At 41.5% G+C, this 18,176-nt stretch overlaps 1 protein-coding gene across 1 annotated transcript in view; it reads left to right on the top strand.

Annotated features, from left to right (window-relative positions):
* The window catches only part of LOC126215310 (histone-lysine N-methyltransferase 2D-like), a 459,193-nt gene that overhangs the window by 138,878 nt on the left and 302,139 nt on the right, over window positions 1–18,176 (top strand). The window contains exon 27 of the mRNA XM_049941991.1: window positions 8,248–8,372. Within this exon, the coding sequence (XP_049797948.1) occupies window positions 8,248–8,372 (125 nt within the window). The remainder of the gene's footprint in view (window positions 1–8,247; window positions 8,373–18,176) is intronic.

Below are 18,176 nucleotides of genomic sequence, written 5' to 3'. Positions count from 1 at the left end.
ACATCCAAACCGTCATCGAACCCATCGTTCTACCATTCCTAGACCGGCAAGGGAACGTGCTGTTCCAACAGGACAATGCACGTCTGCATGTATCCCGTGCCACCCAACGTGCTCTAGAAGGTGTAAGTCAACTACCCTGGCCAGCAAGATCTCCGGATCTGTCCCCCATTGAGCATGTTTGGGACTGGATGAAGCGTTGTCTCACGCGGTCTGCACGTCCGGCACGAACGCTGGTCCAACTGAGGCGCCAGGTGGAAATGGCATGGCAAGCCGTTCCACAGGACTACATCCAGCATCTCTACGATCGTCTCCATGGGAGAATAGCAGCCTGCATTGCTGCGAAAGGTGGATATACACTGTACTAGTGCCGACATTGTGCATGCTCTGTTGCCTGTGTCTATGTGCTTGTGGTTCTGTCAGTGTGATCATGTGATGTATCTGACCCCAGGAATGTGTCAATAAAGTTTCCCCTTCCTGGGACAATGAATTCACGGTGTTCTTATTTCAATTTCCAGGAGTGTATATGCGTGTACCTCGTATATAACGTCATTTCAGCTTCACTTAGCAACAAGATTTTTGAAGAATTGATGTACTGTAGAAGGAAACCTGTTGTAATATGGCAACCTGACGTGTCCCCCCTCTGCCCTCTTGTCAGCGATAGTTTTAGTATTGACTCGTCACCTCAGTGTTAGCTTAGCGTGTTCGTACTACAGTAGTGGTGACAATCGCAGAACTTGTAACAGTTCATGTGATATCAGTTTCCATAACAGGCTACAAAGTACGTACATTTTTGAACAACATGGACAGTAAAAGAAAAGTTTTAACAGTGGATAAAAAAGTGATGAAAGTGATTTGTGAAATCGAGAATGGAGCTAAAAAGGTTGACGTGTCGTCAATTTGGCTTTATAAATTCCCCAGTCCAAATGATTCAGAAGAATAAGGATAAAATTGTTACTGCATTTCAACAAAATGGATCTAAAAGTATGTGGTCCTGAAAAGCTGAACGGAGCGACACGGATGGAGTGCTGTTTTAGTAGTTTAAGCAACAGAGATGCATCAGTGTACCCATTAGTGGACATCTCCTTATGGTGAAAGCAGAAGAATTTGCAGAGGAATTAAAAGATGAGCAATTTGTGTGCAGCAATGGCTGGATTGACAGATTCGAGCAATGTCATGGCATTACTTTTGGCAGTGTGAGTGGTGAAGCCAACAGTGTGAATACTGGAACAATCCAACAAAGGCTCACTACTGTATGGCCTACAATTTGTGAAGGACATGCAGATTGTGACACCTACAATGCAGACAATACTTGTCATTTTCTTTAAATTGACACTTGACAAAGCTGTGAAATTCGAGAGCCAAAAATGTGTTAGTGGCAAGTTATCTAAAGAACAAATAACAGTTCTGTTTTGTGCTACCTCAAATGGAACTGAGTAGGAAAAATTCCTTGTGATACGTAAATCAAAAAATCCTATTTGTTTTAAGCACGTAAAAAGTCTGCCAGTGGATTACAATGCTAATAAAAAGTCCCGGATGACCCCCGAACTCTTTGACGCAGAAATAAGGTGTTGGGATCGGGAGCTTAGAAGTCAGAAAAGGAGGATACTGCTTCTTGTTGACAACTCTCCAGCGCATCTTGCATTTTCTGGTCTGGACAATATTAAGCTTGCTTTTTTCCCCTGCAAATACGACAAGCGTATTTCAGCCCACGCACCGAGGACTAATTAGGAGTCCGATATACCACTATCGTAAGCTCATATTACTGAAAGAGATACAGTGCATTGAGGAAAAGTGAGGCAGGATTATTCTGTTATACTGACGGATGCATTACCAAAGCTTGGAGGTAGCTCACTGCCCAAACTATCATGAAATGTTTGCGTCGTGCGGGAATCACAACTGAAGAAATAAATGCTGCCGAAAGTGAAGACGTATTCGATGACACTGGTGATCTGCCGCTATCTGCATTGCTGCCAGTAATCAGCTGTCATAGTCTCAATCAGCTTAACTGTGAAATGTGTGCAACGGTAGATGATGACCTTGTTACAATTGAAGCACGAACTGAAGATAAAATTGCAAATGAAGTGAAGGGTCAAGGCAACTGTGAAGTGAGCGAGGGAGTTGAAGAAGAAGAAGAAGAAGAAGAAGAAATAAATAAAGTGCTTATTTCTGCTGTGAGTGATGCTTTCGAAACCATTATAATTGTGGACATGTTCTCTAAAGTTAGGGGAGGGAGCAGTGAAATTGCAAATGAAATAATTGAAGATAAATATAATTTAGAAATAGTATATTAGGGAAATAGACAGCAGAGGAAAATGACTGATTACTTCACTCCTAAGTAAAGAGTTTTAGAGAGTACACTGCATACTGTTGTATACCAGGTGTAGAAATATGAAACTGGAATTTCCCTGTAGATGGTGCTAGCCGTCAGTGTAGGGCCCGTGAGACCGCGTCTACAGCGCCATCTGCTTCCTGTAGCAGCTGACGATGAATATCGACACGCAGTAACCCAAGTTCCATACATTGATATCTGTTTCAAACCCGTAAACATGTCGAGTTTTGTGCCTACGAACTACAATTTGTTGACAGCGTTGGTTTTCTGTTATAAATTGAAGAAAACTGCTGCAGAATTACATCAAATGCTTGTCGAAACTCTCGGTGAACGTGCTCTTGTGAAAACAGCATTTCGAGTGGTTCAAAAAATTCAAAAGTGGTCATTTTGACGTGAGAAATGACAAACACGGGAAACCACTGAAAAAGTTGGAAAACCATGAATTGCAGGCTTATTGGATGGAGATAATACCCAAACTCAACAGGAGCGATTGAATGTGATGTAGAAAGCCGTTTCTCTTTGGTTGAAAGCTATGGGAAAGGTGCAGAAAGTGATAAAATGGGTTCCGCATGAACTGATTGAAAGACAGCAAGCAAACAGAAAAACCACTTGTGAAATGCTATTCACCAGATACAGAAGAAAGTATTTTCTCCATTGAATAGTGACGGGTGATGAAAGATGGATATATTTTGAGAATCCTAAGTGCTGTAAATCGTGGGTGAATCCAGGCAAACCATCGACATCCACTGCAAGACCAAATCAATTTGGAAAGGAGACAGTGCTCTATGTTTGGTGGAATCAGAAGGGTGTCATCTATGAGCTGCTAAAACTCTATTTAAATGGAGCATTATGTGGAAAAAGGCAACACAAAGTGATGTTGCTCAATGATAACGCCCCATCACACACGGCAAAAAAGTGAGGGAAACGTTCGAGGCGTTCAGTTGGGAAATACTGGGGCATTTGGCTTATTTTCCAGACTTAGCTCTATCTGATTATCACCTATTTGCATCACTCAGACATGCTCTCGCTGAACAGTGCTTCAGTGTGTATGAAAATGTACCAAAATGGCTCGCTGACTGGTTCACTTCAAAAGAACTTGGCATTCATAGCCTGCCGGAGAGGTAGGAGAAATGTATAAACAGCAATAGAGATTATTTTGAATGAAATATTGTTTATCCGGTTTCGTACTTCTACACCTGGTATATTGTATTCATGTATGCCTAAGATTGTATTCAATATAATAGAGAGAAACATTCCACGTGGGAAAAATATATGTAAAAACAAAGATGATGTGACTTACCGAACAAAAGCGCTGGCAGGTCGATAGACACACAAACAAACACAAACACACACACAAAATTCAAGCTTTCGCAACAAACTGTTGCCTCATCAGGAAAGAGGGGAAGGAGAGGGAAAGACGAAAGGATGTGGGTTTTAAGGGAGAGGGTAAGGAGTCATTCCAATCACGGGAGCGGAAAGACTTACCTTAGGGGGAAAAAAGGATAGGTATACACTCGCACACACTGTATATGTGTGGATGGATATATGCATGTGTGCGAGTGTATACCTGTCCTTTTTTCCCCCTAAGGTAAGTCTTTCCGCTCCCGTGATTGGAATGACTCCTTACCCTCTCCCTTAAAACCCACATCCTTTCGTCTTTCCCTCTCCTTCCCCTCTTTCCTGATGAGGCAACAGTTTGTTGCGAAAGCTTGAATTTTGTGTGTGTGTTTGTGTTTGTTTGTGTGTCTATCGACCTGCCAGCGCTTTCGTTTGGTAAGTCACATCATCTTTGTTTTTACATATAAGATTGTATTCATGTACGCTTAAGAGTGAATGTTGTTGTTGTGGTCTTCAGTCCTGAGACTGGTTTGATGCAGCTCTCCATGCTACTCTATCCTGTGCAAGCTTCTTCATCTCCCAGTACCTACCCTCCACATTAGTTATGTGATCCACCCATCTAATCTTCAGCATTCTTCTGTAGCACCACATTTCAAAAGTTTATATTCTCTTCTTGTCGAAACTATTTATCGTCCATGTTTCACTTCCGTGCATGGCTACACTCCATACAAATACTTTCAGAAACGACTTCCTGACACCTAAATCTATACTCGATGTTAACAAATTTCTCTTCTTCAGAAACGCTTTCCTTGCCATTGCCAGTCTACATTTTACATTCTCTCTACTTCGACCATCATCAGTTATTTTGCTCCCCGAATAGCAAAACTCCTTTACTACTCTAAGTGTCCTCATTTCCTAATCTAATTCTCTCAACATCACCCGACTTAATTCGACTACATTCCATTATCCTCGTTTTGCTTTTGTTGATGTTCATCTTATACCCTCCTTTCAAGATACTGTCCATTCCGTTCAACTGCTCTTCCAAGTCCTTTGCTGTCTCTGACAGAATTACAATGTCATCGGTGAACCTCAAGGTTTTTATTTGTTCTCCATGGATTTTAATACCTACTCCGAACTTTTCTTTTGTTTCCTTTGCTGCTTGCTCAATATACAGATTGAATAACATTGGGGAGAGGCTACAACCCTGTCTCACTCCCTTCCCAACCACTGCTTCCACTTCATACCCCTTGACTCTTGTAACTGCTATCTGGTTTCTGTACAAATTGTAAATAGCCTTCGCTCCCTGTATTTTACCCCTGCCACCTTCAGAATTTGAAAGAGAGTATTCCAATCAACATTGTCAAAAGCTTTCTCTAAGTTTACAAACGCTAGAAACGTAGGTTTGCCTTTCTTTAATCTTTCTTCTAAGATAAGTCGTAGGGTCAGTATTGCCTCAGGTGTTCCAATATTTCTACGGAATCCAAACTGATCTTCCCCGAGGTCGGCTTCTATCAGTTTTTCCATTCGTCTGTAAAGAATTCGCGATAGTATTTTGCAGCTTTGACGTATTAAACTGATAGTTTGGTAATTTTCACGTCTGTCAACACCTGCTTTCTTTGGGATTGGAATTATTATATTCTTCTTGAAGTCTGAGGGTATTTCACCTGTCTCATACATCTTGCTCACCAGATGGTAGAGTTTTGTCATGACTGGCTCTCCCAAGGCCGTCAGTAGTTCTAATGGAATCTTGTCCACTCGGGGGGCCTTGTTTCGACTCAGATCTTTCAGTGCTCTGTCAAACTCTTCACGCAATATCATATCTCCAATTTCATCTTCATCTACATCCTCTTCCATTTCCATAATATTGTCCTCAAGTACATTGCCGTTGTATAGACCCTCTATATACTCCTTCTACCTTTCTGCTTTCCCTTCTTTGCTTAGAACTGGGTTGCCATCTGAGCTCTTGATATTCATACAAGTGGTTCTCCTTTCTCCAAAGGTCTCTTTAATTTTCCTGTAGGCAGTATCTATCTTACCCCTAGTGAGACAAGCCTCTACATCCTTACATTTGTCCTCTAGCCATCCCTGCTTAGCCATTTTGCACTGCCTGTCGATATCATTTTTGAGACGTTTGTATTCCTTTTTGCCTGCTTCATTTACTGCATTTTTATATTTTCTCCTTTCATCAATTAAATTCAATATTTCTTCTGTTACCCAAGGGTTTCTACTTGCCCTCGTCTTTTTACCCATTTGATCCTCTGCTGCCTTCACTATTTCATCGCTCAAAGCTACCCATTCTTCTTCTACTGTATTTCGTTCCCCCATTCCTGTCAATTGTTCCCTTATGCTCTCTCTGAAACTCTGTACAACCTCTGGTTTAGTCAGTTTATCCAGGTCCCATCTCCTTAAATTCCCACCTTTTTGCAGTTTCTTCAGTTTCAATATGCAGTTCATAACCAATAGATTGTGGTCAGAATCCACATCTGCCCCTGGAAATGTCTTACAATTTAAAACCTGGTTCCTAAATCTCTGTTTTACCATTATATAATCTATCTGATACCTTTTAGTAACTCCAGGGTTTTTCCCTGTATACAATCTTCTTTCATGATTCTTAAACCATGTGTTAGCTATGATTAACTTTGTGTTAGCTATGATTAACTTATGCTCTGTGCAAAATTCTACCATGCGGCTTCCTCTTTCATTTCTTTGCCCCAATCCATATTCACCTACTATGTTTCCTTCTCTCCCTTTTCCTACTCTTGAATTCCAGTCACCCATGACTATTAAATTTGCGTCTCCCTTCACTACCTGAATAATTTCTTTTATTTCATCATGCATTTCTTCAATCTCGTCATCTGCAGAGCTAGTTGGCATATAAACTTGTACTACTGTAGTAGGCATGGGCTTCGTGTCTATCTTGGCCACAATAATGCGTTCACTATGCTGTTTGTAGTAGCTTACCCGTACTCGTAGTTTTTTTTTATTAATTATTAAACGTACTCCTGCATTGCTTCTATTTGATTTTGTATTTATAACCCTGTATTCACCTGACGAAAATTCTTTTTTCCTCCTGCCACCGAACTTCACTAATTCCCACTATATCTAACTTTAACAGATCCATTTCCCTTTTTAAATTTTCTAACCTACCTGCCCGATTAAGGGATCTGACATTCCACGCTCCGATCCGTAGAACGCCAGTTTTCTTTCTGTATGTAAAATAAAATGAGACTAAATAAATTTGTTCTCTTCTATGTGCCACAAATCTGTTACGACACTAGTTGATAACAGCACAATTTTTGAACGATGTTATAGCCAAGTTCCACAGTATTTGAAATTACTACATGTAACATTTTTTGATATGAGTAGCAATTTTTGCATTCTGAAAAGGTAAGGAAATGTTACTTAGTACAGTTGTTTCTTTGTGCTTGCATAAATTGTTCGCACCTGAGTGAACTAATATGACACAGTAAACTACACATAAATTATCGATTAAAAATGACAGCAAAGCAGCGGTAGGGGAAAGTAGAGGGGAGGGGTTTGTGGCACTGAAGTAGATGACCGTTGAGACTTCCAAGAAGAGTGTAGAACGTAAGTGCAGCCACTTGAATCACTTACTGTCCAGAGTCTGAAACTGCTAAAATGTAAATATAGTAAGTATTTGCTGGTAACTTAACAATACATAACACTTACAAATCTCTTACGAACTGTACACACTCAGCTAAGAACATTGTTGGTAAGAAATTGTGCCTAGCTTCTGCCAACACTCTCCCAATTCACATAACTAATACAATTTCCACCAGAACTCATATCACAGCTACATTCTCAGTTTTGCAGTAGGGTAGCACTGTCTAAAAACTGATTACTCGACAGGTGCGTAACTCGTCAATGGTGAGTAGCAAAAAATTGTGGACGTGAGGATGGCCGCCCGCTTACGCGATCCGGTATGCCCCAGTGACTGGGTACTGTCGGTACGATAGCCGCAATCGTTTCCTTCTGCAGACCTGGCCAGAGTGTCTGCCACTGCCACACCAAACTCAGTTGGCAGCCCCTGTGCCCACTGAGAAAATTGTCACGAATCCTTCTTACTATCGATTCTAATACAAAACTTGACACGTGTCGAAGTGTTACAGTTTTTCGACACTGTGAACTGGATGGAAACCTTAGAATTTTGTCGTTAGCTGTATTGCTATGCTTCTCTGGTGGGATGGAGAAATGCCTGGTCCTGACTTCACTGGACAAATGCTTCCAGTTTGCTTCACATTCCTGATCTCGTAACTCTTTGTCAGTGGAAAGTAATCTCAAACTACCGAAGTTTGTTATTGGGTACAGTTTACACTGTATTCTATTGTCACTTCTCGGGAAAGTAATCTTCAACTTCCAAAGTTTGATATCGGGTATAATTTATTTTGTATTCTGTCGCCACTTCTCAGGTTATTTCGTTTTGATATTTGCTAAATAAGAAATTGAAATTTGATTCGTCATCTCCTCCTTGCACCACCGAAACATTCGGTGTTAGCTTAAAATCGAGCTCCTAAACTGCCCAAAACTAATCGTCTGCATCAATTGCTACAATTTGACAGCTTGGAACGATCGAGCGAAACAGATCCTGAAGAAGTGGAGGTCATTACCGTCGGAGCGTAAGGCGCCGTACCTGCAAATGGCCCGGGAGAACCGAACTGCACAGCGGATGAAGAAGACGCAGCAGGTGAGCAACTTTTAGGGTCCCTCTCTCAGCTTTGCAGATGGTAATATGTATACCGTTGTGCAAATTTAGAATGTATGATTGAATTTTTTCCTGGTTCTTTACAGTCCTTACGAGTCTAACGTTTCCAGGTTCAGTTTGACACAATATGTATATTTATTGCAATGCAGTGATATTGTTTTGCAATGTCCGGGCAAGTTTATTTGAGGAAGGCAGATAATCTCTTCACTCTATTATTTCAGTTCTCTGTAACACATTTGTGACTTCAGATTTTAGTGACATAACATGACAACTGAGTGAAAATTCATCAGGCATACGTCCCCTAGTACTATTTAAAATTCTAAGTTTCTAACTTAAACATTGAACTTTGTATTGTCAGTCGTCACCTCATTTTCTTAATGGGATTTTGAGCATTATTCGAAGCTGCATTAAATGTTTTTCTAATGTATTCTCATTTTTAATTTTGTACAAATCATCTCGCAAAACATTTGACCATATTTTTTTCCTTGAAATATTTTTACTTTCAGGTTTTGTTCAGAAAGCACAAAATGTAATATTCAATATCAGTCTGTATTCTATCACTGTCAAGACTATGTAGATAGAGAGACAGCAAAGAAGTTTCAATTTTTGCTGTGAGGTGATATTTTTTGGCACTTTGTTTGCATACGTAGCAATGGCTCTTAATTTTCTCACAAATAACTAATAAATTGCATCGTAATTACACTGATTACTTTCAAGCAGTTAATTATTTTTTGGCAAAACCAGATCTCACCCTGATATATTGGATACCCTATTTGTCCATTTTCCACTCTTTGTTTGGCTACGAATATTAAGCCAAAAATACATTGTGCGATTGATAGGAATCTCATTTTCACAATCTTCGAACATTTGACCAGAAAAATGGACCTGTCAAGTGCGGGAGGAAAAATGAGAGTAACTGATAGGAGGAATGGAAGAGCAAGACTACTATGGTGGTGATGGGACTGTAACGTGGGCCTCCTCTGTGGCAGGGACAGAGCTGATGGCTGGTACGCAGGTCGGATGTGTGTGGTGCAGTTTCGGGCCTCGGGAGGAATAGTGATACACTGAAATTTTACACGGAAAGAGATACTGATGTCTAGTGCGTAGCCACTGTCCAGCTTCCTGTACTTCTAAGAACGCAGTGAAGCTCCACAAGAAATTAACTGCAGTATTCAAACTGTCAGTCTGTAACTTGCTGAAATAATACAGTTGTAACTGTGTACGGAGATTGGGAAGGGGAATAAGACTTTGCCGGGTAATTCCCATCCACAGCATTTGCTAGTTACTGACGAATGTAGGGAGCCACCCCACCGGTACATTGTCTTTGGCGGCGGCCCTCGGAAGCTCTACCTCGTGCCGACCTTTTCTCTGCTGTAGTATGGTTGCTCTAACTATTGAATTCTGTACTGCTGCCACAAATTTTCGCCATATGTCATCAACGTAACATTATTCAACATCTGTAATTCCTTATTTTTTTGCCAAAATTTCTCTCGTGTGACTTTTCTTTGCTACCTTTCCTAGTCCCGCTCGCCTATGTGCGATAAGCGGCAGCCGGCAAGTCGGCGACATTTTGGAGTTTACAGATCCCTCGAAAGTTGTTCATTCGGGAGGAAAGAGGTAGCGTTACCCAGGAAGTACGTTGCCGTCACCACTCGCTCAATTTTTTTTACAGTATATGTTACTGCAGAAAATACTTCAAAAATTTTGTGCTCGGATTAAAATTAACTGACGAGTGACATTTCGGGTGGGGTGGTAGGACCAGTTGCAGTTATGTGTCAGCTGTTTTGTTTTCTCGGCACCTGCGCAGTCTCGTCGAACGTGGCCGGTTGCTCACGGGTGACACTGCTCCCGGCCACTACATTTTGTTGATCGCAAAATTACTTTATTCGAACTGTAGTGCACAGTTTAGTCTAAAGTGACTGTCCTACTTAGTAGGTTAAATTTTTAGACATTGCTTCTTTCCTGTTAGTGGAAGGATTGTTGGACTAACCCTTTAGTGGAAGACCTGTAGTAGGCTGCACACTTATCTTACAGCACAATATCTGCTAAGTATTACAATTTGTTGTGTTTAGTATTAATGTTTTGCGACTTTACTTTGCTGCCAGAGCAGGCACACGTATTTCTCGTAGGTGTATAAGTCTTTTATCCAAAAACGAGTGTACCACTTTGAGAGCTTTTAGTTTTCTTTATGTTTTTGTACAGTAAGAGTCTTCCTGTCCTGTCAGTAACGTGTCGACTCCTCCGTGAGTCAGTTTTGTGCTTCCCACGTGGTGTGAGCCTGGAGGAGGGTGTACGCTTGTGATGCATTGTTGCAATACTTGTGTGCTGTGTGTACTGTTATTTTATAAGTATTAAATTTTAAGATCTCTGCAATAGCCATTTGGAACTACTCGGATGGGACATTATGTGTGTGGGTTGGCTTGTGTGTATGTTGCTGCTAAATGTTTATTGTCTCTTAAAATGGTGTCTTTGTGGCTCTGATTTGTCAAATGCACAGAAGAAGTTGAGCTGCCTGTTCTTCTTGTGTGGTTTCTGCCTGCCAAGTTTGACCTTTCCTCTGATGAAGTGGAATGTCTCTTGCCTGTAGAGGGTATTCTGGGGAGTATTTGTGCCGAACAGAAGAAAGGTAGGAAACGTGGTGCTCCAAACAGAAACAACTGATAGTAAAATTCAGTTCCTTAAAATTATGAATGAGGTGTGGATGATCTCTGTTACCTAAATTACTAAATGGACACCTTGTCCCATTGAAACAGCGTCCAGAGGCAACAAAAATCTGAACTGCTGTCATAAGCTAATTATTTCGAGGTATAATCGTATGTTGTTTGAAGCAGCATGACTCGAGGCAAACAAATTTCCCTGACTGTAATCATCCAGTATTTGGCAGTGAGAGCACTTAGTGATTTCCAACTGATTTGGCACTTAATTTCAAATCTGTATGAAATTTTTCCTTGTTGAATGCCAGATACACACACACACACACACACACACACACACACACACAAAATAATGAAAGGGAAAACAAAATATTGTATCACTTACAGAATTTTGCTGTACATGCAGCAGAACATCAGTGAAACATGATGTTTCAGTTCATTACTTCTTTGCCATTAACTCTATTTGTGCAGCTATTTTGCAGATGGTATCCACGTACAACACGTAGTTCAGGAGATACGATTTATAGACATCGAGATGCATGAAAAATGAATTTTTCTTAAAACAGAGTGCAAATTACTCTGACTGCACTCATCCATTGTTTGATAATGAGGGCAATTATCAGTTAACTCATTTGTAAAGGAATTAGACATTTGGAACTGTTTTACATTCCAGAATTCGATTCTCCAAAGAATTGGGGGTGGGGGGGTTACTGATTTCAACAATGCTAGTAATAAAAAAAAGTAAGCAATAGTTTTCCAGTCTTTTTTCAACTGTACACAAACTCTACATTAAAGAATGCAAAGTGTTAATTAGTAGATTGTGATTACATTTAAAAATTTTTAAATTTGACCAATAATTACACACAATATCGAAAATCGGATTTATATTGCTACAAGTCGTACCGGGGTCTTCAATAGTATTAATTATTTTTCTTATATTTTGCTGACAAGCTTACAGTCATTCTGAAGGTGATATTTTGAATGAATTTTAAGTCACTTTAACACGATACTGTGGAATAAACACACACGTGTCGGTAACGAGATTGTCAGTCGGAGAGAAAACTTGTGTGTCTAACAGTAAAACAAAACTGACACAGTCAGCAAATCCGGAGAGCTTACGAAGTATGCAGTCGATTATTACTGGTGACATTTGTCGGAATGTCACGCAGTGAAGACTTGAGCGGTATTTGCTTTGACAGCACAGATGTGAAATGAGAGGTTTCCGTAATTTTTTGAGTGTCGAGCCCTCGTCTCGGTGGGGCAGGTCGTCTGCTAATTGTATTTTCACTACTTCTGTGACCGTTGAAACCCAGGCTGTGGTCAGTATCCTAACTTTCCTATATCCTGTGGGATGGCCAGTGGAAATACCACATACAGCTACTCTAGATTTACTGCGCTGTAGAAGGCTGTGCGTTACTGATGTTTAATACGATGTTCTTGTACATTGTGTATTGCTTGTCGTATGTACCTTTTACCACACTCACAAGGAATTTCGTATATACCTCCGCTTTTTGTCTCGGCCAGTGGAAGCGAGATCACATTGACTTCGTTCTTCTTCATTATTATTGCAAATTTTGAAGAAATATTTCCCACATACAGTAGAAAGGGCATAGAATTTATATCTTTCTTCCTCATCTTTTGTCAGTATCGTGTCTTCGTGAGTCGATGTTTTGTATATCCACTCTTATCGAATATCTCTCGACCTGTGTACTAAAGCTTTAACTATAATAGCAGTATGTGAAGGATGGTGGCAGCTAGATGCCTGCAAGTATAAACTGCTGCTGGTGGGCTTACAGTACACTGAACTAAAGCACCCAGAAACAGTAGAAAGCCATTTGTTTCCCGGTTCCATTGTAAATTTGATATTTTGGTGCACGGTGTCGAGATGTTCAGGTAACTCGGACAATTTGTCCTCTCCGAGCATCGTCGACATATTTCCAGAACTATTTCCATTTTAAAACTGCAGAGTTCAGTGATTTTTCTTCAGACTCCTCTGTAGATAAAATAGCTACCATTTGTGAGTGTGTGGTGCCCATGCTAACACCATCAGTCTTTTCAAAATGTTGGCTGCTAAATAAACTGGAGGTTAGCGCACGCTTAAATGGTGATGTCGTCTTCTTCAGCCTTGCTGCTAATTGATGATGTGATGTGAGTCTCGACAGCAGGTACTGTAGTGAACTAGGAAATAGTGTTAAAGCTAACCAATAGAGCTGAGCTGTTAAGTTTCAAAGTTTTTAACACACCGATAAAATTGCCGAATTGTGGATACGACGGTCATATAGATACGAACGATGAAGCTAAATATTTGGCAAACCTATTAGTAGGTTCATCTATGTTAACTCACTATCGGTCTAAATGTCAGTGCTTTTAAAATGTGCCCAGAGCACGGTTTAAAGACTCCCACTTTCTGGTTTCTGCGTAGCTTTGTGGACCTCGGGAAGGCCGTACGATCTCGGAGGGTCAGAGTTGTGCCTCTTCAGTCGGTTGATAACTTCCTGGGGTAGAGAGATGGTGTACAGAAGTCTTACGGTATATTGTGTTTGCAAATAACTTCTACATTTCCTGTACATAGGCATCTCTCGGCAGCAAAACAGTGCCATTACCTTTGTGTGCAGGAAGAACTACCATCTGGGAATTGTTTCGGTTTACGAAAGGCTGCTTGTCGGATGAGGATCGTTTTTTTTTTTTTTTTTTTTTTTTGTGGACGGGGGTCTTGTTAATGCTCAGCACACTTCCTGTCTAATTATTTCTTCATTAGTGTCATCTGGCAATTTTCTAACAGTTTGCTCAATTCCACCGACAAAAGGTGTTACTGGCAAGGGCTTCAGTGTAGGAACAAAAGTCGATCCCTTTCCTAAAAATGGCCATCTTTGAGTTGTCCGTCTCCTTATTCATTAGGTTAAAAACAGAACATCGTTTCTTTCTGACGAGGAGACTGTGCGGCAATTGGATTTTTGTAATTCTTTATATTTGTGGTACGTGTAGTTCAGAACACTAACATCGGTCAGTCAAAGCTCCTCGACACAATTCTCAAGAAAATCAACTTTGACGTTTACGAAGAATCTTCGAGATCTCGATTTAAGGTCGTTTTTTATTTTTTGTACAGGCACACGGTACTCTGTTAGAGTTCTCGCCTGCCACTCGGGGTTATGGGTTTCGATTCACAGCCGATGCAAATTTTTAAGTAAAGATGCATATTCTCTGAGCATTTCTTAGAAGCATAAAATACATAAAGGTGGCAAAAAAAAAGAAAAAAAATCAGTAGTGCTGGATTGCTGGTCCAGGTCTCATTTCAGTCATTATTGTTTTCATTTCTTCCTCCATTTTGTTCAGGTATGGCAAATATGAAATTCGTCAAATATATTAACACATACCTAACTGTCATTTTTATGAAAAATCCACGTCGTCGTATTTCTAGTTAATTGCAATCAAAAATCCGGTTTTGTTTAAAATATAAAGTCTTAATTGCTGATAATTAATTAAAGATTGTTTATAAGGATGGTTTAAATTAAGATAATTACGATTTTTTTTTTTCATCCTTATGTATTTTACTCTTCACGCAAATGCTCACGGAACGTGCACCTTTGTTTGAAAATTCAACACAGCTGGGAATCAAACCCAGGTCACACATGTGATGGGTGAACATACCATTGCAGAGCCACATGGCCGGTGGAAAGATATAACCTCCTTTAGGGTATTATAGATGTTCGGAGAACTTCGAAATTGATTTTCTTGAGAATTTTTGTGAGTGGTATCGAACTGTTTGTTGGGATTGATATTTGAGGTCTGACTTTCACATACCATAAATATAAAAAAAAAAAAAATACAAAAATCCTATTGCCGGGTGATCTCCTTGTGAGACAAAATAGGTAGACAATCAAACTTTGCAATTTGGCTCTCGGAGGAGTTTTGACGAGTCCAGTCCAATTTTACCGAAGTTACGTCATCGGCCTATTCCCAGGTAATAGGAGGGAGACTAGCAGCTGTCTTGAGATGTAAGTGATAAAATTCTTCTGAGACCAAATCAAAATACCAGAGAGTCTACGTTATTATGTCTCTAACCAGTTGCAAGCTCGATTTATGTGTAATCTTATTAGCAGTGGCAGTCTTAATGAAATGACCACTTGTGCAAATTTTGTCTGTTACTGCTGGCTTTGTTACCAGTAGTGTGTTATCTTTGAGGCACGTGTGTTTACTCCACAGTATTACGTGCTTTAAAAATGCCTCAGGAGATACACTTTGAGAGTGGCTGCAAGGTGTCCACAGAAATACTAATAATATTTCGGATGCACATCTGAAAGGTGATGGAATATTTGATCTGGCACGAAAACTTTCTATTATTGGACGTTAGATATCCCATGATATAATACCATTTGCACAACCTGAAACACTGAGGAGGCTGGCTTCCACTGGCATGTCTGAGCATTCTGAGAGAAGTCAGTCTGGTGGAGCGATGGGTTAAAATTTTAGCTCCGTTTGTGAAGTAAGTCTTTGTAGTGAACAAATAAGTAGTGTTGAAAGGTTACTAGATTGTCCGAACTGGATGTAAAACAAAAAAAAAAAAAAAAAAAAAACACTACTTGCAAAATATTTTCAACCTCAATTCACACGAATTATTTGGGTCTCAACAAGAAGTCAGTCGGTACACTGTGAGAATTAATCCTGAAAGAACATTCTCTGAACTGTAGTGAAATCTCTATGTTGCAAAATTAATTGCCTTTTGTGGATTTGGTAAGGGGACAGAGTTCTCTCTTCAGAATAAAAATCAGAATTGGGGCTGTTTGGCTCTTAATAATAATTAAACATACAATGTGTGGGAGTTACTTGTATATTTTACAGGCAACTGGGAGATACACAACCTGTTATCAAAATGGCACAAATTACTTCACTGACTTTTTTTTTTTTTTTTTTTTTTTTCCACTCACATTTGTACACACGACACACTAATTTATACAGTATGTTATCAACTGCATCCACTACTGTTTACCGTGGTTCAGTATTTGTCAGTCTCTTCACTCGAGAGCATTCCTGCTGTCGCACACTGACAACTCGGGCATCGGCCGGTACGTTTACGTTTACGAGCGACTTCTGTACCGTCCCGTAACTGCGGTACACAGCTCGTTGTCGGCTCTCGAGTCGTCGCGATCTGCCCGCCGATTGCCGCGGGAGGTGCAGTCGTGTGTGAGCGAGTGTGTACGTCTGGGTGTGTGTGTGTGGCGAAGCAGGCCGGGACCCCGGGCCCGGCGGGTGCAGTGGCCGGCCGCGACGTCGGCGGGAAGTCGCCGCCGTCTGCCGGGACGGCACCGTCGCCGTCGCGCGACGCGGCCCCGTCTCCGCTGCAGCGGGCACCGCAGGAGCCGGCTGCCGCCGCCTCGCAGCCGCCGCCCGCCCGGGGACAGCCGCAGGTCGGGCCGGGTGCCGCGGCGTCGCCCGTGCCGGCCCCGGCCGCCCCGTCCCCGCCGCAGTCCGAGGTGCAGCACCGGCAGCCGCAGCAGCAGCCGCAGCAGCGACAGCAGCGACTAACGGCGCCTGGCGGAGGCGGAGGCGGCGAGCCCCCCACCGGCCCCGACCCGTCCTCCCCTCCTCCAGCTGCGGCGTTCCCGCCGGTCCTCGTAGGGCACGACCGCGACTCGGGCGGAGCGGCCGCGGACCAGCAGATCCGCGTGCTCACCCCGTCCGAAATCATGCGCACGCTCCCTTCCCTAGCGCGGGAGACGTACGACCTTCCCGTCGCCACGGTGAGACTGCGGCTCTGGCTCTGCTCCCACACACGAACCAAACACGGTCGCCGCAGTGACGACGCTCGCCGACGAGAGATGATTTTCCTCGCACCCTGTCCTACCGGTCTGGGCTTCCCTCTCCCTTCCCGTGCGGCTGTCTAGATTTAGGTTTTTGTGTCAGTGCCGAGTCGGCGGATGTCAATTGCGGGATGATTTGTCGGAAGGGGATGCGCTTTCTACAATCTGAACTCGTGCTCGGTCTTTTTCTTTCTCCCCTCATTTGGGAGGAGCAAAATTGAAATCCCCGTTCGGCCGTCTGAAGTTGTTTTTCTCGCGATTTCTTGTATTCCTCCTGTGCGAATGCCGAGACAGTTCCTTTGAAAACTGCAGGTACGATATCCTGCCACATTGTGCGTGTGACCTAGTACCACACCTAACGAGTCTGATGTCGACAAGACCGTAAACTCTACTCACCTTTCGAAATTGGCGACAGTGTATACGACAAATGTCATTGTCTCATTGTGGGGGGAGAGAAACATTTAATGTTCCGTCAACAGCAGTTAATTAGAGATATATTTTGGGGGGAAAATGTGTGCGAAGACAAGTCACAAAAAATTTCTTAATGTAATCGGATGCTGACTATGTTTGTCCTTGTGGAGCACTATTGGCAACTTTTTCAGTGTACTGTGGTGGTAGTTTCTTCAGGGGTGTTTAGGATTAATTTATTGAGGATGAAGCTGATTGAGGCTTAGGTTTAAAAGTAGCAAATAGACTTTAAAATGCAGCTATAGCTCTCGTATGCTGCAGCTACTTTCTTTATTCTGGCAATTGTGGCCTTCTTATTGTGAAGCTGTTACTGCGGAAGTTTTGGCACTTATTAGGTACGTCGGCTTTAGGAGCATTAGACTGTTGCCTGACGTTTCATCCAAAACTGTGGAAGAATCGTTAAATGCTTTAAAGGAGTAGTCAGGCAGTTTTCAAATATAATTGTGCCATGAAGCCCAAACAGTTCTTAATGAGATTATGTTTGAAAATTAACTGACTACACATTTATAACCTGTGGGGGTGTTAGCCTATGTAGGGAATGTGCCTCACATGGTGACCTAATGTCCATAAAACCAATGACAGCTGTGAAAGTCTGCCTTGTAGGATCAGTTATGTTATTGTTATTTTAATGCTGCTGGAAGTTAAATTTATTTGAGCTTCACACACTACGGCCCTGTTCACAATTTTTTCTTGACTTTGGAGAGTTGCCTATGCTTACGTAACTCAAATGATGTACAGCAAATATTTTGCTATGTAGAACTAGGATTCTACTACAGTTTTGAGCTGTATTTTTGAAAATGATAATCAACATGACATTTCAGATGATGATTGATTATTGTAGTTCTGAAAAGTCCTTGGTGCAATAA

The sequence above is a fragment of the Schistocerca nitens genome, chromosome 12 (assembly GCF_023898315.1).
Source record: "Schistocerca nitens isolate TAMUIC-IGC-003100 chromosome 12, iqSchNite1.1, whole genome shotgun sequence".
Taxonomy (NCBI): Eukaryota; Metazoa; Arthropoda; class Insecta; order Orthoptera; family Acrididae; genus Schistocerca; species Schistocerca nitens.
This window is presented reverse-complemented; position numbering and strand designations above follow the sequence as displayed.